Source organism: Oncorhynchus tshawytscha, linkage group LG13 (genome assembly GCF_018296145.1).
Source record: "Oncorhynchus tshawytscha isolate Ot180627B linkage group LG13, Otsh_v2.0, whole genome shotgun sequence".
Lineage (NCBI taxonomy): Eukaryota > Metazoa > Chordata > Actinopteri > Salmoniformes > Salmonidae > Oncorhynchus > Oncorhynchus tshawytscha.
In genome coordinates this window covers 85065145-85091919 of record NC_056441.1, presented here as the reverse complement: position 1 = coordinate 85091919, position 26775 = coordinate 85065145, and the positions used below count along the sequence as shown (strand labels likewise).

General features: G+C 45.0%; 1 protein-coding gene across 1 annotated transcript; it reads right to left on the bottom strand.

Moving 5' to 3' along the window:
* Nucleotides 1-14595: 14595 nt before the first annotated feature.
* LOC112265734 (extracellular calcium-sensing receptor-like) lies at nucleotides 14596-26660 on the bottom strand. The gene is made up of 12 exons (XM_042295006.1): nucleotides 26431-26660; nucleotides 26032-26323; nucleotides 21827-22069; nucleotides 21669-21733; nucleotides 21565-21598; nucleotides 21081-21396; nucleotides 20825-20997; nucleotides 20439-20669; nucleotides 20190-20313; nucleotides 19902-20095; nucleotides 19506-19784; nucleotides 14596-15024 (listed from the first exon to the last, which is right to left on the bottom strand). The coding sequence occupies exons 1-12, from the start codon at nucleotides 26658-26660 to the stop codon at nucleotides 14596-14598; spliced, it is 2610 nt and encodes an 869-aa protein (XP_042150940.1).
* Between the last annotated feature and the right edge of the window lie 115 nt (nucleotides 26661-26775).

The window sequence follows — 26775 nt, the reverse complement described above, 5'->3', positions numbered from 1 at the left end:
GAAGCCTTAGGAAGTGCAATATGACCCCATAGACACTGTATATTCAATAGGCAATTACTTGAAAAACTACAAACCTCAGATGTCCCACTTCCTGGTTGTTTTTTTTCTCAGGTTTTTGCCTGCCATATGAGTTCTGTTATACACACATACATCATTCAAACAGTTTTAGAAACTTCAGAATATTTTCTATCCACATCTACTAATGTTATACATATTCTAGCTTTTGGGCCTGAGAAGCAGGCAGTTTACCCTGGGCACCTTATCTTGTTGAGTGTAGGGGGCAGTATTTTGATGTTTGGATGAAAAACGTACCCAAATGAAACTGCCTATTTCTCAGGCCCAGAATATAGAATATGCATATAACCGTTAGATTAGGATAGGAAAAAACTCTAAAGTTTCCAAAACTGTCAAAATATTGTCTGTGAGTATAACAGAACTGATATTGCAAGCGATAACCTGAGGAAAATCCAACTAAGAAGTGCTGTTTTTCCTGCAAGCTCTCTGTTCCAATGCATGCCTTCATTCCATTTAAAGGGACATCAACCAGATTTATTTTCCTATGGCTTCCCCGTGGTGTGAACAGTCTTTAGACATAGTTTCAGGATTTTATTTTGTAAAATGAGCGAGAAAGATCACGTCGCGCCAGTGCATAGCTGGGTGCCAGCAGCATTTTGCATGCGCCAACAGAGTGGAGTAGACATTTTCTCTCTCTCTCCTATTGAAGAAGATACAGTCCGGTTGAAATATTATCGATTAGATATTGTAAAAACAACCTGAGGATTGAATATAAAAAACGTTTGACATGTTTCTACGAACTTTACGGATACTATTTGGAATTTTCGTCTGCCTGGTCGTGACCGCTCGAGCCTGTGGATTTCTGAACATAACGCGCCAACCAAATGGAGGTATTTTGGATATAAAAATAATCTTTATGGAATAAAAGGAACATTTATTGTGTAACTGGGAGTCTCGTGAGTGCAAACATCCAAAGATCATCAAAGGTAGGCAATTCATTTTATTGCTTTTCTGACTTTCGGGAACAATCTACTTTGCTGCTAGCTGTTTGTAATGTTTCGTCTGCTGAGAGAGATGTCCTTACATAAACGCTTGGTATGTTGTCGCCAAAAAGCTTTTTTGAAATCTGACACGCCAGGTGGATTAACAACAAGCTAAGCTGTGTTTTGCTATATTGCACTTGTGATTTAATGAAAATAAAATATTTTTAGTAATTTAATTTGAATTTGGTGCTCTGCAATTCAATGGATGTTGACGAAAATGATCCCGCTAACGGGATGGGTGCGTCAAGAAGTTATTATCCAAGCTACTCAATACTGCCCCACAGTCCCCAAAAAGTTAAAACTAATCTAAATTGTGTTAAGGGTATTATCCATTTTTAGCTCGATGAAAGTACGTTTGCTAACGTCTCTTCCTCCCTGCCATAGGTGTGTCTGAAAGAACCCCTACCTGTGTGTTCTCACGCTCTGCTGGGTCCTCTACAACGACACTACAGTACAGACCTCCTCTATAAGGACACTACAGTACAGACCTCCTCTATAAGGACACTACAGCACAGACCTCCTCTACAAGTGTCCTACAGTACAGACCTCCTCTACAAGGACACTACAGTACAGACCTCCTCTACAATGACACTACAGTACAGACCTCCTCTATAAGGACACTACAGTACAGACCTCCTCTACAACGACACTACAGTACAGACCTCCTCTATAAGGACACTACAGCACAGACCTCCTCTATAAGGACACTACAGTACAGACCTCCTCTACAAGTGTCCTACAGTACAGACCTCCTCTACAACGACACTACAGTACAGACCTCCTCTACAAGTGTCCTACAGTACAGACCTCCTCTACAATCACACTACAGTACAGACCTCCTCTATAAGGACACTACAGTACAGACCTCCTCTACAACGACACTACAGTACAGACCTCCTCTACAAGTGTCCTACAGTACAGACCTCCTCTACAATCACACTACAGTACAGACCTCCTCTATAAGGACACTACAGTACAGACCTCCTCTATAAGGACACTACAGCACAGACCTCCTCTATAAGGACACTACAGTACAGACCTCCTCTACAAGGACACTACAGTACAGACCTCCTCTACAATGACACTACAGTACAGACCTCCTCTATAAGGACACTACAGTACAGACCTCCTCTACAACGACACTACAGTACAGACCTCCTCTATAAGGACACTACAGCACAGACCTCCTCTATAAGGACACTACAGTACAGACCTCCTCTACAAGGACACTACAGTACAGACCTCCTCTACAATGACACTACAGTACAGACCTCCTCTATAAGGACACTACAGTACAGACCTCCTCTACAACGACACTACAGTACAGACCTCCTCTATAAGGACACTACAGCACAGACCTCCTCTATAAGGACACTACAGTACAGACCTCCTCTACAAGTGTCGTACAGTACAGACCTCCTCTACAAGGACACTACAGTACAGACCTCCTCTACAATCACACTACAGTACAGACCTCCTCTATAAAACACTACAGTACAGACCTCCTCTATAAAACACTACAGTACAGACCTCCTCTACAAGTGTCAAGTACAGACCTCCTCTACAAGGACACTACAGTACAGACCTCCTCTACAATCACACTACAGTACAGACCTCCTCTATAAAACACTACAGTACAGACCTACTATAAGGGCACTACAGTACAGACCTCCTCTATAAGGACACTACAGTACAGACCTCCTCTACAAGGACACTACAGTATAGACCTCCTCTAGAAGGACACTACAGTACAGACCTCCTCTATAAGGACACTACAGTACAGACCTCCTCTACAAGGACACTACAGTATAGACCTCCTCTACAAGGACACTACAGTATAGACCTCCTCTACAAGGACACTACAGTATAGACCTCCTCTACAAGGACACTACAGTACAGACCTCCTCTATAAGGACACTACAGTAGAGACCTCCGGTCGTGGCCAAAGGTTTTGAGAATGACACAAATATACATTTTCACAAAGTTTGCTTTTTCAGTGTCTTTAGATATTTTTGTCAGATGTTACTATGGAATACTGAAGGATAATTATAAGCATTTCAAAAGTGTTTACTAGAATTCAATTACATGAAGTTGATGCAAGGAGTCAATATTTGCAGTGACCATTCTTTTTCTAGGCCTCTGCAATCCGCACTGGGATGCTGCCAATTAACTTCTGGGCCACATCCTGACTGATGACAGCCCATTCTTGCATAATCAATGCTTGGAGTGTGTCACAATTTGTGGGTTTTTGTTTGTCTACACGCCTCTTGAGGATTGACCACACGTTCTCAGTGGGATTAAGGACTGGGGAGTTTCCTGGACATTGACCCAAAATATCGATGTTTTATTCCCCAAGTCACTTAGTTATCACTTTTTCCTTATGGCAAGGTGCTCCATCATGCTGGAAAAGGCATTGTTCGGTACCAAACTGTTCCTGGATGGTTGGGAGAAGTTGCTCTCGGAGGATGTGTTGGTACCATTCTTTATCCATGGATGTGTACTTAGGCTAAATTTTGAGTGAGCCCACTCCTTTGGCTGAGAAGCAATCCCACACATGAATGGTCTCAAGATGCTTTACTGTTGGCATGACACAGGACTGATGGTAGCGCTCACCTTATCTTCTCCGGACAAGCTTTTTTCCGGATGCCCCAAACAAACAATCGGAAAGGGGATTCATCAGAGAAGATGACTTTACCCCAGTCCTCAGCAATCCAATCCCTGTACCTTTTGCAGAATATCAGTCTGTCCCTGATGTTTTTCCTGGAGAGAAGTGGCTTCTTTGCTGCCCTTCTTGACACCAGGCCATCCTCCAAAAGTCTTCGCCTCACTGTGCGTGCAGATGCACTCACACCTGCCTGCTGCCATTCCTGAGCAAGCTCTGATCTTGTGGTGCCCCAATTCCGCAGCTGAATAAACTTTAGGAGACAGTCCTGGAGCTTGCTGGACTTTCTTGGACTCCCTGAAGCCTTCTTCACAACAATTGAACCGCCCTCCTTGAAGTTCTTGATGATCCGATAAATAGTTGATTTAGGTGCAATCTTACTGGCAGCAATATCCTTGCCTGTGAAGCCCTTTTTGTGCAAAGCAATGATGACGGCATGCGTTTCCTTGCAGGTAACCATGGTTGACAGAGGAAGAACAATGATTCCAACCACCACCCTCCTTTTGAAGCTTCCAGTCTGTTGTTCGAACACAATCAGCATGACAGAGTGATCTCCAGCCTTGCCCTTGTCAACACTCATACCTGTGTTAACAAGAGAATCACTGACATGATCTCAGCTGGTCCTTTTGTGATGGGGATGAAATGCAGTGGAAATGTTTTTTGGGGATTCAGTTCATTTGCATGGCAAAGAGGGACTTTGAAATAATTAATTGCAATTGATCTGATCACTCTTCATATCATTCTGGAGTACATGCAAATTGCCATCATACAAACTGAGGCAGCAGACTTTGTGAAAATGTATATTTGTGTCATTCTCAAAACTTTTGGCCACGACTGTACAGTCGAGACCTCCTCTACAAGGACACTACAGTACTGTACAGACCTCCTCTACAAGGACACTACAGTACTGTACAGACCTCCTCTATAAGGACACTACAGTACTGTACAGACCTCCTCTATAAGGACACTACATTACAGTATATAAGAACACTACAGACCTCCACAGGGACACTACATTTACAGACCTCCTCCACACTAAGACCTCCTCTACACTACATTACAGACCTCCTCTATAAGGACACTACAGTACTGTACAGACCTCCTCTACAAGGACACTACATTACAGACCTCCTCTGTATGGACACTACAGTACATACCTCTACAAGGATATTACACTACAGACCACCTCTACAAGGACATTACAGTACATACCTCATCTATATGGACACTGCAGTCACAGCTGATTCGCGCTGCTCATTGCATTTATTATATATGTCTGTGACTACAATTGCTACTGTTGGCTTTACACAATTTAACATCTTGGAACAAAGCCAAACCTTGACTATGTCTTATGTGACAGTTTATAGATTAAATTATAGTGTTTTTTTGTGTGTTTTTTTTACATAATTAGATGCCAATAATGGTTGGTATTTTCTCATGGTTTAGACAATTAATTTTCAATATTTGTGTCCTATTAAGTTAGGGTGTAACACTGATCATACCTTCTAGTTCAGGTTAGGAACCTGGAAGGGTTTATAGTTCCAGTATGGTATAGTACTGTATGTGTTGATGTACTACTGTAAGGCCAGGTCACACTGGGAAATCACTACCCCCTGCTGGACAGATAGATGCTACTGTAAGGCCAGGTCACACTGAGACATCACTGCCCCCTGCTGGAGAGATAGATGTTACTGTAAGGACAGGGCACACTGGGACATCACGGCCCCCTCCTGGATAGATAGATACTACTGTTCCCTGGTGGTAGATATACATTTGAAGTCAGAAGTTTACATACACCTTAGCCAAATACATTTAAACTCAGTTTTTCATAATTCCTGACTTTTAATCCGAGTAAAAACTCCCTGTCTTAGGTCAGATAGGATCATCACTTTATTTTAAGAATGTGAAAAATCAGAATAATAGTAGAGAGAATTATTTATTTCAGCTTTAATTTATTTCATCACATTCCCAGTGGGTCAGAAATGTACATACACCCAATTAGCATTTGGTAGCATTGCTTTTAAATTGTTTAACTTGGGTCAAACGTTTCGGGTAGCCTTCCAGAGTTTTTGCCCATTCCTCCTGACGAAGCTGGTGTAACAGAGTCAGGTTTGTAGGCCTCCTTGCTCGCACACGCTTTTTCAGTTCTGCTCACATATTTTCTATAGGATTGAGGTCAGGGCTTTGTGATGGCCACTCCAATACCTTGATTTTGTTGTCCTTAAGCCATTTTACCACAACTTTGGAAGTATGCTTGTGGTCATTGTCCATTTGGAAGACCCTTTTCTGACCAAGCTTTAACTTCCTGACTGATGTTTTGAGATGTTGCTTCAATATGTCCACCTAATTTTCTTTCCTCATGATGTCATCTATTTTGTGAAGTGCATCAGTCGCTCCTGCAGTAAAGCACCCCCACAACATGATGCTGCCACCCCCGTGCTTCACGGTTGGGATGGTGTTCTTCGGCTTGCTAGCCTCCCCCTTTTTCCTCCAAAAATAACGATTCTCATTATGGCCAAACAATTCTATTTTGTTTCATCAGACCAGAGGACATTTCTCCAAAAAGTACGATCTTGTCCCCATGTGCAGTTGCAAACTGTAGTCTGGCTTTTTTATGACGGTTTTGGAGCAGTGGCTTCTTCCTTGCTAAGTTGCCTTTCAGGTTATGTCGATATAGGACTTGTTTTCCTGTGGATATAGATACTTTTGTACCTGTTTCCTCCAGCATATTCACAACGTCCTTTGATGTTGTTCTGGGATTGATTAGCACTTTTCGCACCAAAGTATGTTAACCTATAGGAGACAGAACACGTCTCCTTCCTGAGGAATTTGGCAGCTTTGTTGTCCCATGGTGTTTATACTTGCATACTATTGCTTGTACAGATGAACGTGGTACTTTCAGGCATTTGGAAATTGCTCCCAAGGATGAACTAGACTTGTGGAAGTCTACAATTTTTTTCTGAGGTCTTGGCTGATTTGTGTTGATGTCAAGCAAAGAGGCACTGAGTTAGAAGGTAGGCCTTTAAATACATCCACAGGTACACATCCAATTGACTCAAATTATGTCAAATAGCCTATCAGAAGCTTCTAAAGCCATGACATCATTTTCTGGAATTTTCCAAGCTGTTTAAAGCCACAGTCAACTTAGTGTATCTAAACTTCTGATCCACTAGAATTGTGATACAGTGAATTATACAGTGCCTTGCGAAAGTATTCGGCCCCCTTGAACTTTGCGACCTTTTGCCACATTTCAGGCTTCAAACATAAAGATATAAAACTGTATTTTTTTGTGAAGAATCAACAACAAGTGGGACACAATCATGAAGTGGAACGACATTTATTGGATATTTCAAACTTTTTAACAAATCAAAAACTGAAAAATTGGGCGTGCAAAATTATTCAGCCCCCTTAAGTTAATACTTTGTAGCGCCACCTTTTGCTGCGATTACAGCTGTAAGTCGCTTGGGGTATGTCTCTATCAGTTTTGCACATCGAGAGACTGGAATTTTTTCCCATTCCTCCTTGCATAACAGCTTGAGCTCAGTGAGGTTGGATGGAGAGCATTTGTGAACAGCAGTTTTCAGTTCTTTCCACAGATTCTCGATTGGATTCAGGTCTGGACTTTGACTTGGCCATTCTAACACCTGGATATGTTAATTTTTGAACCATTCCATTGTAGATTTTGCTTTATGTTTTGGATCATTGTCTTGTTGGAAGACAAATCTCCGTCCCAGTCTCAGGTCTTTTGCAGACTCCATCAGGTTTTCTTCCAGAATGGTCCTGTATTTTGCTCCATCCATCTTCCCATCAATTTTAACCATCTTCCCTGTCCCTGCTGAAGAAAAGCAGGCCCAAACCATGATGCTGCCACCACCATGTTTGACAGTGGGGATGGTGTGTTCAGGGTGATGAGCTGTGTTGCTTTTACGCCAAACATAACGTTTTGCATTGTTGCCAAAAAGTTCAATTTTGGTTTCATCTGACCAGAGCACCATCTTCCACATGTTTGGTGTGTCTCCCAGGTGGCTTGTAGCAAACTTTAAACAACACTTTTTATGGATATCTGTAAGAAATGGCTTTCTTCTTGCCACTCTTCCATAAAGGCCACATTTGTGCAATATACGACTGATTGTTGTCCTATGGACAGAGTCTCCCACCTCAGCTGTAGATCTCTGCAGTTCATCCAGAGTGATCATGGGCCTCTTGGCTGCATCTCTGAACAGTCTTCTCCTTGTATGAGCTGAAAGTTTAGAGGGACGACCAGGTCTTGGTAGATTTGCAGTGGTCTGATACTCCTTCCATTTCAATATTATCGCTTGCACAGTGCTCCTTGGGATGTTTAAAGCTTGGGAAATCTTTTTGTATCCAAATCCGGCTTTAAACTTCTTCACAACAGTATCTCGGAACTGCCTGGTGTGTTCCTTGTTCTTCATGATGCTCTCTGCGCTTTTAACGGACCTCTGATACTATCACAGTGCAGGTGCATTTATACGGAGACTTGATTACACACAGGTGGATTGTATTTATCATCATTAGTCATTTAGGTCAACATTGGATCATTCAGAGATCCTCACTGAACATCTGGAGAGAGTTTGCTGCACTGAAAGTATAGGGGCTGAATAATTTGCACGCCCAATTTTTTTGTTTTTGATATGTTAAAAAAGTTTGAAATATCCAATAAATGTCGTTCCACTTCATGATTGTGTCCCACTTGTTGTTGATTCTTCACAAAAAAATACAGTTTTATATCTTTATGTTTGAAGCCTGAAATGTGGCAAAAGGTCGCAAAGTTCAAGGGGGCCGAATACTTTCGCAAGGCACTGTAAGTGAAATAATCTGTCTGTAAACAATTGTTGGAAAAATGACTTGTGTCATGCACGAAGTAGATGTCCTAACCGACTTGCCAAAACTATAGTTTGTTAACAAGACATTTGTGGAGCGGTTGAAAAACAAGTTTTAATGACTCCAACCTCAGTGTATGTAAACAAGTTTTAATGACTCCAACCTCAGTGTATGTAAACTAGTTTTAATGACTCCAACCTCAGTGTATGTAAACTAGTTTTAATGACTCCAACCTCAGTGTATGTAAACTAGTTTTAATGACAATGACTCCAACCTCAGTGTGTATGTAAACTAGTTTTAATGACTCCAACCTCAGTGTATGTAAACTAGTTTTAATGACTCCAACCAGTGTATGTAAACAGTGTATGTAAACTAGTTTTAATGACTCCAACCTCAGTGTATGTAAACTAGTTTTAATGACTCCAACCTCAGTGTAACCTGTAAACTAGTTTTAATGACTCCAACCTCAGTGTATGTAAACTAGTTTTAATGAACTCAGTGTATGTAAACTAACCTCAGTGTATGTAAACTAGTTTTAATGACTCCAACCTCAGTGTATGTAAACTAGTTTTAATGACTCCAACCTCAGTGTATGTAAACTAGTTTTAATGACTCCAACCTCAGTGTATGTAAACTAGTTTTAATGTAAAACCTCAGTGTATGTAAACTAGTTTTAATGACTCCAACCTCAGTGTATGTAAACTAGTTTTAATGACTCCAACCTCAGTGTATGTAAACTAGTTTTAATGACTCCAACCTCAGTGTATGTAAACTAGTTTTAATGACTCCAACCTCAGTGTATGTAAACTAGTTTTAATGACTCCAACCTCAGTGTATGTAAACTAGTTTTAATGACTCCAACCTCAGTGTATGTAAACTAGTTTTAATGACTCCAACCTCAGTGTATGTAAACTAGTTTTAATGACTCCAACCTCAGTGTATGTAAACTAGTTTTAATGACTCCAACCTCAGTGTATGTAAACTAGTTTTAATGACTCTCCAACCTCAGTGTATGTAAACTAGTTTTAATGACTCCAACCTCAGTGTATGTAAACTAGTTTTAATAACTCCAACCTCAGTGTATGTAAACTAGTTTTAATGACTCCAACCTCAGTGTATGTAAACTAGTTTTAATGACTCCAACCTCAGTGTATGTAAACTAGTTTTAATGACTCCAACCTCAGTGTATGTAAACTAGTTTTAATGACTCCAACCTCAGTGTATGTAAACTAGTTTTAATGACTCCAACCTCAGTGTATGTAAACTAGTTTTGAATCAGTGTATGTAAACTCTCAACCTCAGTGTATGTAAACTAGTTTTAAACTAGTTTTAATGACTCCAACCTCAGTGTATGTGTTTTATGTAAACTAGTTTTAATGACTCCAACCTCAGTGTATGTAAACTAGTTTTAATGACTCCAACTAGTTTTAATGACTCAGTGTATGTAAACTCAGTGTATGTAAACTAGTTTTAATAACTCCAACCTCAGTGTATGTAAACTAGTTATAATGACTCCAACCTCAGTGTATGTAAACTAGTTTTAATGACTCTAACCTCAGTGTATGTAAACTAGTTTTAATGACTCTAACCTCAGTGTATGTAAACTAGTTGTAATGACTCCGACCTCAGTGTATGTAAACTAGTTTTAATAACTCCAACCTAAGTGTATGTAAACTTCCGACTTCAACTGTATGCGTGTCATGTTGACGTATCTAACTATAAGTTAAACCTGATCAATCAAATAGATAGGTGTAAGCAATTATGGTCATTCCATATGCTCTTATCTAGGTGTCTTTGCTAGACAGACACCGAGAGAATGAGGGTGGAGAAAGTGAGAAAGATAGGATGAAAGTGAGAGTGAGAGAGGAGTGAAGAGAGTGGAAGACAGAGAGAGGTTAATGGGGAGAGAGAAACAGAGAGAGAAAGATAGAAGTGCAAATGTATTTAGATCTGAGTAGTTCAACAACTCGTCTCTTCCAACTTGTTAAGCAATCACATGTACCTACGGGTTAAGGATGGCCAGCCACACAGGAGGGTGATTTTTACTAAGGAGGAGAAGGAGGCCGTGCTGATCGAGATGCATGCTGGCCATTTCGGAGTGAAGCGCATATTTACCAAAATCAATCTACGCTTCTTCTGACAGGGAATTGTGAAGGAGGTGGACAGCTGGGCAAGTGAAACAACCTTTTGTCTATCAATCACATTCTTTTATATCTTCGTCCAGTGTATGTATTACGGGTCTCGTCCCGGGCATTTATTCAAGGTACTCCTCGCTCTTTTGTCTGGGTTTCAACCCTGTGTTTTGTATCCGTGTTTGTTTGGGTCTTTGTCCCCGTGCCTTTACATGGCAGGCTGTAATTTGGGTCAATAAAACCCCTGTTACCCATTACTACACCTGTCTCCCGATACTTATACCAACCTGACAAAGTTTATGTATTCCAATCTTAAATAATATCACAGCTGTTTCACAAGATGTTCATTATTGTAAGTTCTAAGGTATCCTTTGAGGTTCCTCATTGGTCATTGTTGTATCACATGACCTACAATAGATACGTATTCAACCACAAGGGTTTACTAATGAGCCATGCAAAAATATATATATATATTTCTAATAGAGGACTACTGAAATTATATTATTTCAGTGTAAATGAAAATATAAACATGACAGCCAGACAAGCCAGTGTATGAATCAAATGAATTTCCATATGAATGGAGTGTAAATTAGCAGACGTTGTGATCTGTAAGGTAAGTAACTTTAATGTGTCGAGCAGATGACATGTTTTGTTTGCTATTTCTGAAACGTAGCATCGTTTAAGACGTGGATTTCATGTTGTTGTCATGTTCACAAGGCACACAAAAGTAGTTTAAAGTAATGTTTTTATTTTCTTAGCAAAACAAAACTTGTTTAATAAACAGCCAAAATGTCACGGATATCAGCTTTGTTTGCATAGTGGAGGTGAAAAGAATGCAATTAGGCTGTAAAAATGACCTCCAAAATGTTAATCATGAGGTCATCACACCTTTGATATAGCAACGGACTTTAACAGTTTATCGAATCCTATTGGTGATGGGGAGGGGGAACACGTTTTGGCTGTGGGACATTATTTGGCATGGCAGGGACCATTTCCTTCAATAAAAGAAGTCACTGCCCCTCTCTGCGGGGCCCCATATCCTTCCATAACTGGAGGCCCTCCCCCCTCTCTCTGCGAGGTCCCATATCCTTCCATAACAGGACCACCCCTCTGCGGAGCCCCATATCCATCCATACCTGGAGACCCCCCATCTCTCTGCGAGGCCCCATATCCTTCCATAACAGGATCACTCCTCTGCGGAGCCCAATATCCTTCCATAACAGGACCACTCCTCTGCGAGGCCCCATATCCTTCCATAACTGGAGGGAGCTCCAGAAGAGGAAAGTATAATGATCGAATGACAGCCACAGCTGAGAGCACTGTCACTCTGGCCCCTCTCATCACTCTGGCCCCTCTCATCACTCTGGCCCCTCTCATCACTCTGGTCCCTCTCATCACTCTGGCCCCTCTCATCGCTCTAGCCCCTCTCATCACTCTGGCCCCTCTCATCACCTTGGTCCCTCTCATCACCTTGGTCCCTCTCATCACTCTGGCCCCTCTCATCACTCTGGCCCCTCTCATCACTCTGGCCCCTCTCATCACTCTGGTCCCTCTCATCACTCTGGCCCCTCTCATCGCTCTGGCCCCTCTCATCGCTCTGGCCCCTCTCATCACTCTGGTCCCTCTCATCACTGGCCCCTCTCTTCACTCTGGCCCCTCTCTTCACTCTGGCCCCTCTCTTCACTCTGGCCCCTCTCATCACTCTGGTTCCTCTCATCACTCTGGCCCCTCTCATCACTCTGGCCCCTCTCATCACCTTGGTCCCTCTCATCATTCTGGCCCCTCTCATCACTCTGGTCCCTCTCATCACTCTGGCCCCTCTCATCACTCTGGCCCTCTCTTCACTCTGGCCCCTCTCATCACTCTGGTTCCTCTCATCACTCTGGCCCCTCTCATCACTCTGGCCCCTCTCATCACTCTGGCCCCTCTCATCACCTTGGTCCCTCTAATCACTCTGGCCCCTCTCATCACTCTGGTCCCTCTCATCACTCTGGCCCCTCTCATCACTCTGGTCCATCTCATCACTCTGGTCCCTCTCATCACTCTGGTCCCTCTCATCACTCTGGCCCATCTCATCACTCTGGCCCCTCTCGCCACTCTGGCCCCTCTCATCAATCAGGCCCCTCTCATCACTCTGGTCCCTCTCATCGCTCTGGCCTCTCTCATCACTCAGGCCCCTCTCATCACTCTGGTCTCTCTCATCGCTCTGGCCTCTCTCATCACTCTGGTCCCTCATATCACCCTGGCCCCTCCCATCACTCTGGCCTGTGTTATCCTGGAGGGCTACAGGCTGTACAGCCAGGATCTAGGAGGCAGCCAGAAGTTGATTTCTGACAGAACAGTGAAAGAGGAGGAGAATGAAAGTTTGTGGACCTGCAGTGAAAGAGCACAGTTAATTAGGAAAGCTGTCAAACACTACAAAGATCTGAGAGATGTGTAAGAGGACAAGCTGAGAGAGGATCAAAAAATGATGGATCTTTCATTAAAATAACTGACTCTGAGGAGGGACAACAGCACACTCCTGTGGTAGATAACGGACTCTGAGGAGGGACAACAGAACACTCCTGTGGTAGATAACGGACTCTGAGGTGGGACAACAGCAGTCTCCTGTGGTAGATAACGGACTCTGAGTTGGGACAACAGCAGTCTCCTGTGGTAGAAAACGGACTCTGAGGTGGGACAACAGCAGTCTCCTGTGGTAGATAACAGACTCTACTGAGGGACAACATCACACTCCAGTGGTAGATAACTGACTCTGAGGAGTGACAACAGCACACTCCTGTGGTCAATAGAGATATGTTTCTTGGTGGTTTCTAATTGGACATCATGTGTTTCTTGGTGGTTTCTATTTGGACAACATGTGTTTCTTGGTGGTTTCTAATAGGACATCATGTGTTTCTTGGTGGTTTCTAATTGGACATCATGTGTTTCTTGGTGGTTTCTAATTGGACAACATGTGTTTCTTGGTGGTTTCTAATTGGACAACATGTGTTTCTTGGTGGTTTCTAATTGGACATCATGTGTTTCTTGGTGGTTTCTAATTGGACATCATGTGTTTCTTGGTGGTTTCTAATTGGACAACATGTGTTTCTTGGTGGTTTCTAATTGGACATCATGTGTTTCTTGGTGGTTTCTAATTGGACATCATGTGTTTCTTGGTGGTTTCTAATTGGACATCATGTGTTTCTTGGTGGTTTCTAATTGGACAACATGTGTTTCTTGGTGGTTTCTAATTGGACATCATGTGTTTCTTGGTGGTTTCTAATTGGACAACATGTGTTTCTTGGTGGTTTCTAATTGGACATCATGTGTTTCTTGGTGGTTTCTAATTGGACATCATGTGTTTCTTGGTGGTTTCTAATTGGACATCATGTGTTTTCTTGGTGGTTTCTAATTGGACATCATGTGTTTCTTGGTGGTTTCTAATTGGACATCATGTGTTTCTTGGTGGTTTCTATTTGGACATCATGTGTTTCTTGGTGGTTTCTAATTGGACATCATGTGTTTCTTGGTGGTTTCTAATTGGACAACATGTGTTTCTTGGTGGTTTCTAATTGGACATCATGTGTTTCTTGGTGGTTTCTAATTGGACATCATGTGTTTCTTGGTGGTTTCTAATTGGACATCATGTGTTTCTTGGTGGTTTCTAATTGGACAACATGTGTTTCTTGGTGGTTTCTAATTTGGACATCATGTGTTTCTTGGTGGTTTCTAATTGGACATCATGTGTTTCTTGGTGGTTTCTAATTGGACATCATGTGTTTCTTGGTGGTTTCTAATTGGACATCATGTGTTTCTTGGTTTTCTAATTGGACATCATGTGTTTCTTGGTGGTTTCTAATTGGACATCATGTGTTTCTTGGTGGTTTCTAATTGGACATCATGTGTTTCTTGGTGGTTTCTATTTGGACATCATGTGTTTCTTGGTGTTTCTCTCTGGTCTCAGAAGGATGATGTAACACTTTGGAGCAAACAGACAGAACAGCAGCCCAAAGCTGGAGGCCAGGATGGCAAAGATCTCTACAGCTACTGTGTACTTCCCAGGAGAGCTGACGTAGGCAGGGATGAAGGAGATCCACACGGCACAGAAGATCAGCATGCTGAAGGTGATGAACTTGGCCTCGTTGAAGTTGTCTGGGAGTTTCCTGGCCAGGAAGGCTAAGAGGAGACAGAGGGAGGCCAGCAGGCCGATGTAGCCCAGCACCAGAGAGAAGCCGACCACAGAGCCCACCTCACACTCCAGGACGACCCTCGGCCCACGACCCTCTCTTCCTCCCCTCTCAGCCGGTTGGGGTGGAGCTAAGGCCAGCCACAGTACACAGATCAGCACCTGTGGAAGGGAATGGAGGTGGAAGGAAAACGCAAGCACAGTTATCACAACAACAAATGATATGTTCAGTAACCATGTTTCCATCCACAGTTTTTATGTGAGTAAAGTTATACCGCGTATAAAAAAATACGACAGCTGTGATGGAAACAGGAAGTTTCAGTACAATGTTATAAATCCCGACAGATAATTTGTTAATTCGAAATGGTTGGATATTTTTGTGTTGAGAAATGAATGTTGGAGGAAACACCTTGATGCGCTTAAACGGATCTATTAACCGCCATTATCAAAGTAAATTTGGAGTCACTCAATGAGTGTGGTCCTCCATGCAGTTTATTTTAGGCTACAGATGAAATAAGTGATGATGAACTTCAGGGTGGTGAAAGTGCATGGTATGAGCTCAACACTCCTTTCCAATACATTTTGAGGGTCTTATTCTGGTGACATGATGATTGATGCATTTAACAAATAAAAATATAATTTTCCATAATAATCTCGTCATGTAGACCACCCTACCCACACAGCCCACCAGCACTGTATCTGGGAGCTGTTGGCTAGGGCTCACGTACCAAGACCAGAGTGGGCACATTGCTATTTAACTCAACAGTTTGGGGAAAAACTATCAGTAGAGTTGAAAATGCACACTTTGAACATTCAACTTTTATTCGGTACATGAAATTTAAACAAAAAAAGCACATGTTCTGTGCACTACGTCATCTCCCACTAATTTTTATCCTCGACAAGTCTGTTTGGTGGAAACGCCACTGGTGGGAAAATGGGCATATTTTCTTTTTGCAGATCTTTGAATATTCGCATGAAGATCTGTCCATTGGATGGAAACCTGGTTTATGAAGGTGATATGTGGTTGTCTCACCTAGATATGGATGGAAACCTAGTTTATGACGGTGATATGTGGTTGTCTCACCTAGATATGGATGGAAACCTAGTTTATGACTGTGATATGTGGTTGTCTCACCTGATATGGATGGAAACTAACATGAAGGTGATATGTGGTTGTCTCACCTAGATATGGATGGAAACCTAGTTTATGACGGTGATATGTGGTTGTCTCACCTAGATATCTGTAAGTCGCTGGATAAGAGCGTCTGCTACTGTAAATAACTAACATGAAGATCTGTTGCCAATTGGATGGAAACCTAGTTTATGAAGGTGATATGTGGTTGTCTCATCTAGATATCTGTAAGTCGCTGGATAAGAGCGTCTGCTACTGTAAATAACTAACATGAAGATCTGTTGCCAATTGGATGGACACCTAGTTTATGAAGGTGATATGTGGTTGTCTCACCTAGATATCTGTAAGCTCTGGATAAGAGTGTCTGCTACTGTAAATAACTAACATGAAGATCTGTCCATTGGAAGGAAACCTAGCAACTGAAGGAAATAATTAAAGATCCAATAAAGCCGTTTAAAAATTAACAATTAGGTGTGATTGTTTTCAAATAAAAGGTAAACAAAATATTTAAAAAATAGCTTCTTAGCAAAGAGCAATTTATCATACAAAAATGTAGCTAGGACTGTCTGGGAGTGGTCTGAGTGAGGAGGGGAAAACTGAAAATGAGCTGTTGTTGGCATAGAGACTTGGAACTCTCTATCTTTATGGTCTTGCAAAGTTGACGTCCTCGCCCCGAGTGGAAATCTAAAGGAATCCCCATTAAAATCCATCTGTTGAAGCTAGATGTTTTATTTCACAGGCTGCATCACAATCCACAGCATACGCCCAATGGTGGCCGTCCACATCTGCAGTGGAAGGTGGTCGAGCTACAGTGGTGATTGCCAGATCGTGAGACACCCTGATAATGACGGAAATGTCTGTAGCATCACAGGACTTGTCTGAGTGTGGGGGACTCGTTTAGTTCACAGGACTCGTTTAGTTCACAAATCCAAACTCACGAGGCGCGGTCAAGTACAGGTGAAGGTTCAGAAGAAAAGTTCAAAAAGTTATATTACAGTTCATAGAAACATGTCAAACGACATATTGAATTAATCTTCAGGATGTTTTTAACATAAATCTTCAATAATGTTCCAACCGGAGAATTCCTTTATCTTCAGAAATGCAATGGAATGCAGGTCGTTCTCACAGGCGCACGATCAGCTCATGGCCTTCTGCCAGACCTCTGGTTGAAACAGCTCTCATTCTCTCCCCCTTCATAGTAGAAGCCTGAAGCAATGTTCTAAAGATGGTTGACATCTAGTGGAAGCCTTAGGAAGTGCAATATGCCCCCATAGACACTGTATATTCGATAGGCAATGAGTTGAAAAACTACAAACCTCAGATTTCCCACTTCCTGGTTGGATTTTTCTCAGGTTTTCGCCTGCCATATGAGTTCTGTTATACTCACAGATATCATTCAAAGTTTTAGAAACTTCAGAGTGTTTTCCATCCAAATCTACTAATACTATGCATATTTTAACTTCTGGGCCTGAGTAGCAGGCAGTTTACTCTGGGCACGCTTTTCATCCGAACGTGAAAATGCTGCCCCCTATCCCAAACAGGTTAAAAACAGAAGCCGGACTGCAACATTCTAGTAGCCTGGCTAGGACTGTAGAATGGGTCTGTACACTTTCCCTCCACTGCGCACTGTAAACCTGACAAACGAAAGCAGTGCAATTGAAGTTGAGTTCGCTGATGTGAGCAAATCAAGCTATAGTTTCATAAAGTAGATGACTCGCTTGTGTGTCCTATTCGGTCCGCGGGCCTTGTGTTTGACACATACGCTAGTCTATTAGCCACGTTATGACTGACGTGTGGTCATTGCCATTGCTAGTTTGATTGTATTGACATTCCCATTCCTAAGTTACAGTTTTGTAAAAAATATGTTTTGTAAAAAATATTGAGTCATTGAAACTGAAACTGTGCATCCCGAATGGAGGCAGTAAACAATGTACCAGGCCAGCTGTGATTTACAGCCTGATAGTAATATTTGTGGACTACAAAGAAATGTATTGTTGAATTAAATGAATCATGCACTGAACTGCATCCATCTATTCTGTCCACAATGCCTTACATTATATAATGTAAAATAGAACCTAAGATGGTTTTGAAGCATAAACTGGAAATTTGACATTTGTGACTGATATGATTGTCTGTGAGTTTCATATCTGCGAAGTAGTTAAAACACAGTCAGTTCCTCTGGCACCGAAGACGTGGATGTCGATTAAGGCAGCCCCCCGCACCTCTCTGATTCAGAGGGGGTAAATGCAGAAGACACATTTCAGCTGAAGGCATTCCGTTGTACAACTGACTAGGTATCCCCCTTTCCCGTTCCCTTTCAAGGATGAACTAATTCACCATCTGGTGATGTCACCAGGCAGGCCAAAACTCCATCCTACCAAAACAGACTGGAATTTCAGACCTCTTTTCAAACATCACTTACACTCAGTGGTGTAAAGTACTTTAAGTTAAAATACTTTAAAGTACTACTCAAGTAGTGATTTGGAGTGTACTTTACTTTACTATTTATATTTAATTCACTATATTGCTAAGGAAAATAATGTACTTTTTACATTTTCCCTGATTTTACATTTTGACCAAATGATCAAGAGAACATCCAAAATGACTCACTTATCCCTGGTGATTTTGATCTAGGGAAAATATCCCTGGTCAAATCTAGTGGACTCACTAAACACCCTGGTGATCCCTACTGCCTCTGAGTGGACTCACTAAACAGAAATATCCCTGGTGATCCCTACTGCCTCTGATCTAGTGGACTCACTAAACAGAGAATATCCCTGGTGATCCCTACTGCCTCTGATCTAGTGGACTCACTAAACAGAGAATATCCCTGGTGATCCCTACTGCCTCTGATCTAGTGGACTCACTAAACAGAGAACATCCCTGGTGATCCCTACTGCCTCTGATCTAGTGGACTCACTAAACAGAGAACATCCCTGGTGATCCCTACTGCCTCTGATCTAGTGGACTCACTAAACAGAGAACATCCCTGGTGATCCCTACTGCCTCTGATCTAGTGGACTCACTAAACACAAATGCTTCGTTTGTAAATTATGTCTGAGTGTTGGAGTGTGCCGCTGGCAAACCGTCAATAAAAAATAATTTAAAAATTGTGCTGTCTGGTTTACTTAATATAAGGAAATGTAAATTATTTATACTTTTACTTTAACTTTTGACAAGTACATTTGATCAATTCCAGTTACTTTTGCAAATTAAGTATATTTAAAACCAAATACTTTTAGACTTTTACTAAAGTACTATTTTACTGGGTGACTTTCGCTCTTACTTGAGTCGTTTTCTATTAAGGTATTTTTACTTTTACTCAAGTATGACGAGTGGGTTATTTTACCACCATTTCCTATACTAAAAGGGCATTATCATTATTCACACAATTTCATAGTATCATTACAAACTAATAGTGTGGAAATATATATAAAACAAAGGAAAATCAAGATTTGACTGCACTGGGCATTTCAATTCTCATAGAATAGAGTAAAAACTAGATGTTCACCTGGATGAGTGTGCAGAATGAGATACCCATCCTCTGCTGGGTGGGGCTGAAGTATCTCATCAGGTTCTCTCCAGGCAGAGTGGCCCTGAAGGCCACCAGCACCACCACAGTCCTGCTGAGCAGACAGGAGATGCAGAACACAAAGCTTATACCAAACAGGGTGTGTCTCAGCATGCAGGTCCACGGGTTCGGCTGGCCAATGAAAACCAGAGCACACAGGAAGCAGAGCTTGAGCGACAGAAGGAGCAGGAAGCTGAGCTCAGAGTTGTTGGCTTTCACCTGGAACGAGACAGAGAAAGATAATTTACACAATGACATGTCAAAAATCCCATCTTTATATGACACAATCTCATCTCTGTCCAGTACCTCTATATATGATCATATGATTCAACTCACCAGGGCCGTGTGACGGTGGTAGAGGAAGGTGGCCAGGGCACCGGCTGTGAGTGTTGCCCCGGAAACTGAGATGACAGACAGAATGACGCCCATGGTGTCGCTATAGGAGAGGAAGTCCACCAGCTGGGCGATGCAGGCCGTACGATCAGGGTTGGACCAGAACCGCTCTGGACACCTAATACACTCAACTGACCCTGATAGAGAAGGAAGAAGAATGAGGAGTCCAAATCAGAACCAATCAGGATTGAGGAAAAATATGAATTGTAATCAGAACCGTTGACAGACTACCTGTTGTGTTGCTGATCTCTCCCTCAGCACAGGACAGACAGTCAAAGCAGCACACAGGCTTCCCCTTCTGTACCGCATGCCTGGTACCAGGGGGACAGTCAGCACTGCATACAGACACAGGGACCTACCAGAGGGGGGAGAGGACAAATGTATCATCATCATTTTCATCATTGCAATTGTCATCATCATCATCATAATCATTGCGATTAATATCATCATTACACACACACCAGAATTAACAGTTCTAACCTCATCTCTGCTGCCCCCACCCCACACCACTTTATCCATGTCGATGTCAATCTGGCCGCCCGATCCCTCAGAGGACAGAAAATGTCCGACCTGGACAAACTCTGCCGTCCCCTCGGGGGTCACATGCCAGTTGATGATGTCATAAGAGGCAGGCGGATCACCATTCATGTCGAAGTGGAAAGATTCTCCCACAGGAGTACTGAAGTTCACTCCCCTCAGATAATGAACAATCTCAAAGAGAAAAGGGCATTTGAACAGGATTAAGAGTTAGAACCAGTTGTGGCTTTTGTTCTTCAGTATTCAAACCTTACAAAGTGTTTTCACTGTATCCTGACTGGAAACATTAGTGTTCTTAACTTGAAAACAGATCAACATGTTATTCTCACCTGGCTGGGCTGAAGCTTCCTGATATCAGGGCACTGTCCACCATTAAAGACTCCGTCCCCTGGTCGACAGGCCATCATATCCTGTATGGCGTAGGCGATGGCGTACACAGCCTTGTACACATTATAGCTGGCTCTCAGCTGAGACACGTCAGCATACTGGCTCTCCCCCTCACCTAGGATTGACACTTCATTTTAATGAGATAACATTGGGAATCTGGCCAAAAAAACTGAGATTTAGGTGTAAACCCTCCCTCACCTATGACCTCTGACCCAGTACACTGTCGCCTGGACGAATGGGTCATGCTGAGTTCAACCCCCAGAGAACACCCAAACATCTCTTCCCACATTGACTTCAGGAAGGGGTCAGACTTCTGGTAGTTCCCATCTGGATGGAGGCGTGTTAGGAAAGGCCCCAGGCCGGGAATGTCAGCTTTCTTCAGGGCAAAACCAATGGTCCCGGCAAGAGAGGGCAGGTTTTCAGGGGAGGAGAGAGTAGAGTCAGTGACCCAGGCCTCTGAGGCGATCCACTGCTTATCTGTAATGTTCTGACGGACAACCTCTTCCATCAGGGCCTGGAGAATGAAATTGTTAAAAAGATCAAGATAGTCAAGCTGAAATGCAAGATTATCAATTAGGAAATGATTGTGTCTATAAAGGGCATCAAGACACGATAAGACACAAGAACACTGCTACAGCTGTGTTACAAATCATTAACAATACTCTGACTGGTAATTGCTCACCCCTGAATGACCTGTGAATCCTACAAACGCCACGCTGTGTTACAAATCATTAATAAGACTGGTAACTGCTCACATGTGCATCCTTTGTGATAGCAAATGTCACCACCACTCTGGCAGTCGATCCTCTGATGGTGTCCACGATGTACCTGATACGTCTCTGAGATCCTACCTACGGTGATGACCATCAGTGAGATTAGAAGGGAGGGGAAGTCAGAGTAAAACAGAGAGTGTACATTGTCAGATCATCAGGGTGAGGTCGTACCTTGGGGATGACCTCAGAGTAGGCGACACACACCCCAGATCCCTGGAGCTCTTGGAGAAGCAGCTGAACCCCAAACTTGCCATAGTCATCATCCCCTGACACCAGCCCCACCCACACCCAGCCCAGCTGACGCAGCAGCCTGGCCATGCCCCGAGCCTGGAAGGCATCGCTGGGTACCGTACGGAAGAATGAGGGGTACCTCCAGGTGTCACTCAAACACGCGCAGGAGGCAAAGTAACTCACCTGGGAGAGAAGAGAGTGTGAGAGAGAGAGAGAGAGAGAGAGAGAGTCAGAGAGAATTGGAATTTAAAAAAGAGACAGAGATGGTAAATAAATGTTAGAGGGATTAATCTAGATTAATATTGAAATGTATTGTGTAAAACAGTCATCATCTCATCCTAACCCAGTCTGTTATCCAACCCCTGTGTCACGCCCTGGTCAAAGTATTTTGTGTTCATCTTTATGTATTTGGTCAGGCCAGGGTGTGGCATGGGGTTTTTGTAATTGTGGTGTGTTTGTCTTGGGGTTTTGGTGGTGGTATTGGGATTGTAGCTTAGTGGGTTGTCTAGCAAAGTCTATGGCTGTCTGGAGTGGTTCTCAATCAGAGGCAGATGCTTATCGTTGTCTCTGATTGGGAACCATATTTAGGCAGCCATATTCTTTGAGTTTGTCGTGGGTGATTGTCCTTAGTGTCCTATGTGTACTCGTTGTTAGTTTGCACCAGATAGGCTGTTTCGGTTTCGTTTATTGTTTTTTGTAAGTTCGTGTTTTTTTGTTATATTAAACATGGATCGCAATCGACACGCTGCAGTTTGGTCCGACTCTCTTTCATCACCACTAGAAAACCGTTACAGAATCACCCACCACCAACGGACCAAGCGGCGTGTCAACAGGCAGGAGCAGCCGAAAAGGAGATGCTCACGAAGGATTTCTGGTCATGGGAGGAGATCTTCGACGGGAGAGGACCCTGGGCTAAACCAGGGAGTGTAGCCGCCCAAAGGAGCAACAGGAGAAGAGGCAACAGAGGCAGCAGCAGCAGGAGCAGCAGCAGCTACAGTGGGAGAGGTTGCACCACCTGGAGTTGGACATGGGAGGAGGAATTGGACGGTAAAGGACCCTGGAATGAGCCTGGAGATTATTGTCGCCCCAAAAGCCGAGCTGGAGGCAGCAAAAGCAGAGAGGCGGCATTATGAGGAGCTAGCACGGCAGAGCGGATGGAAGCCCGAGAGTCAGCCCCAAAAATTTCTTGGGGGGCTTACAGGGAGTATGGCTATGCCAGGTAGGAGACCTGCGCAAACTCCCTGTGCTTACCGGGGGCTGGAGAGACCGGGCAGGCACCGTGTTATGCTGTGGAGCGCACGGTGTCTCCAGTGCGGGTGCACAGCCCGGTTCGGTATATTCCAGCTCCGCGTATCGGCCGGGCTAGATTGAGCGTCGAGCCAAATGCCATGAAGCCGGCTCTACGCATCTGGTCCCCAGTGCGTCTCCTTGGGCCGGCTTACATGGCACCAGCCTTGCGCTCGGTGTCTCCGGTTCGCCTGCATAGCCCAGTGCAGGCTATTCCACCTCGCCGCACTGGCAGGGCAACCGGGAGCATTCAACCAGGTAAGGTTGGGCAGGCTCGGTGCTCAAGAGCTCCAGTGCGCCTGCACGGTCCGGTCTATCCAGTACCACCTCCACACCCCAGCCCTCCGGTAGCAGCTCTCCGCACCAGGCTTCCTGTGCGTGTCCTCGGTCCAGTACCACCAGTACCAGCACCACGCATCAGGCCTACAGTGCGCCTCGCCTCTCCAGCGCTGTCGGAGCCTTTCTCCTCTCCTGCGCTGCCGAAGTCTCCCGCCTATCTAGCGCTGTCGGAGCTTTCCTCATCTCCAGCGCTGCCGGAGTCTCCCGCCTGTTCAGCGCAGCCAGAGCTGCCAGTCTGCATGAAGCAGCCAGAGCTGTCAGTCTACATGAAGCAGCCCGCGCTGCCAGTCTGCATGAAGCAGCCAGTCTACATGGAGCAGCCAGAGCTGTCAGTCTGCATGGAGCAGCCAGAGCTGTCAGTCCGCATGGAGCAGCCAGAGCTGTCAGTCCGCATGGAGCAGCCAGAGCTGTCAGTCCGCATGGAGCAGCCAGAGCTGTCAGTCCGCATGGAGCAGCCAGAGCTGTCAGTCCGCATGGAGCAGCCAGAGCTGTCAGTCTACATGAAGCAGCCCGAGCTGCCAGTCTGCATGAAGCAGTCAGTCTACATGGAGCAGCCAGAGCTGTCAGTCCGCATGGAGCAGCCAGAGCTGTCAGTCTACATGAAGCAGCCCGAGCTGCCAGTCTGCATGAAGCAGCCAGTCTACATGGAGCAGCCAGAGCTGTCAGTCTGCATGAAGCAGCCAGAGATGTCAGTCTGCATAGAGCAGCCAGTCTGCATGGAGCAGCCAGTCTGCATGGAGCTGCCAGTCTGCATGGAGCTGCCAGTCTGCACGGAGCTGCCAGTCTGCACGGAGCTGTCAGTCTGCACGGAGCTGTCAGTCTGCACGGAGCTGTCAGTCTGTAAGGAGCTGCCAGTCTGCAAGGAGCTGCCAGTCAGCACGGAGCCGCCAGAGCGGTCAGTCTGTAAAGCCGCCAGAGCTGTCAGCCTATATGGGGCAGCTAGTGCCGCCAGTCTGCCCAGCGCCGCCAGTGCCCCCAGTCTGCCCAGCGCCGCCAGTCTGTCCAGCGTCGCCAGTCTGCCCAGCGTCGCCAGTCTGCCCAGCGTCGCCAGTCTGCCCAGCACCGCCAGTCTGCCCAGCACCGCCAGTCTGCCCAGCACCGCCAGTCTGCCCAGCGCCGCCAGTCTGCCCAGCGTCGCCAGTCTGCCCAGCGTCGCCAGTCTGCCCAGCGCCGCCAGTCTGCCCAGCGCCGCCAGTCTGCCCAGCGCCGCCAGTCTGCCCAGCGCCGCCAGTCTGCCCAGCGCCGCCAGTCTGCCCAGCATCGCCAGTCTGCCCAGCGCCGCCAGTCTGCCCAGCGCCGCCAGATCTGCCAGTCTGCCCAGCGCCGCCAGATCTGCCAGTCAGCCAGACTCTTCCAGATCTGCCAGTCAACCAGACTCTTCCAGATCTGCCAGTCAGCCAGACTCTTCCAGATCTGCCAGTCAGCCAGACTCTTCCAGATCTGCCAGTCAGCCAGACCCTTCCAGATCTGCCAGTCAACCAGACTCTTCCAGATCTGCCAGTCAACCAGACTCTTCCAGATCTGCCAGTCAACCAGACTCTTCCAGATCTGCCAGTCAGCCAGGATCTGCCAGTCAGCCAGGATCTGCCAGTCAGCCAGGATCTGCTGAGACCACCAGCCAGCCAGGAGCTGGTAGATCTATTTACCGGCCTGAGCTTCCTCTCACTCCTGAGCTTCCTCTCACTCCTGAGCTTCCTCTCACTCCTGAGCTTCCTCTCACTCCTGAGCTTCCTCTCACTCCTGAGCTTCCTCTCACTCCTGAGCTTTCTCTCACTCCTGAGCTTTCTCTCACTCCTGAGCTTTCTCTCACTCCCGAGCTTCCCCTCAGTCCCGAGCTGCCTCGGTCCCGAGCTGTCCTTCAGTCCCGATCTGCTCCTCAGTCCAGTGGGGTTCTGGGTGAGGACTACTAGGCCATGGTCGGCGGCGAGGGTGGACTATCCAGGGACGAAGGGAGAGGGGACTAAGACATTAAAGGAGTGGGGTCCACGTCCCGCGCCGGAGCCGCCACCATGGACAGACGCCCACCCGGACCCTCCCTATTGTTTTGAGGTGCGTTCGGGAGTCCGCACCTTAGGGGGGTTCTGTCACGCCCTGGTCAAAGTATTTTGTGTTCATCTTTATGTATTTGGTCAGGCCAGGGTGTGGCATGGGGTTTTTGTAATTGTGGTGTGTTTGTCTTGGGGTTTTGGTGGTGGTATTGGGATTGTAGCTTAGTGGGTTGTCTAGCAAAGTCTATGGCTGTCTGGAGTGGTTCTCAATCAGAGGCAGATGCTTATCGTTGTCTCTGATTGGGAACCATATTTAGGCAGCCATATTCTTTGAGTTTGTCGTGGGTGATTGTCCTTAGTGTCCTATGTGTACTCGTTGTTAGTTTGCACCAGATAGGCTGTTTCGGTTTCGTTTATTGTTTTTTGTAAGTTCGTGTTTTTGTTATATTAAACATGGATCGCAATCGACACGCTGCAGTTTGGTCCGACTCTCTTTCATCACCACTAGAAAACCGTTACACCCTGCCTCACCATGGGTAAATCAAATGGCCCGAGGGTCTGTGCCACCACGATGGAAGCTGAGGAGCGGGCATCCCCGATGATGACGGGAACCTCGGGGGTTGTGCCACATTCTGTGCCCACCACAGAGGCCTCCTGGCCAGTCACCATGGCTAGGGCTGCCCCCAGGGTGGTGCCCTCTGACAGGCATGTGTCAGATGCCAGGAACCCCAGGGTGAGGTTAGGCAGGAGGGCTGGGTCACGGTTAATCTCCTCCACAGCAAAGATCATAGTCTGGAGCCAGCGGTAAGCACGCTGGTAGAACCTGACAGACGGAAGAAAGGAAGAAACAGAGAGATGAGGTAACTGAATACACATTATCTTCAGGTGAAAACACAATGACAAAAAGATGTTATCACACAAGCCGCATACATTGTACAGGTAGAATTTTCCTTAATGCTCCTGAACTCCTGCTCTGGCAGAGGGGCTTCCACATGGATGGGGAACAGGCCCCCAATGACCACATCTCCTGCCCGATAAACACTGCCGGAGACGGGCTTAGCTATTAGCCGACAAGCCCCCTCTCCACCTCCATCCAGACCCCAGACAGAACCAGGGACATGGAGACAGTAGAGCAGCCACAGCCAACCACACAGGCTCATCACCTGGAGAGAGACAAGTCTGAAATCTGGGTGAGTTCCGTCACCTGTTGGAGAGAGACCAAACCAAGAACTTGCAGACAGAACACTCTGTAGACATAAAGACATTAACAAAAGT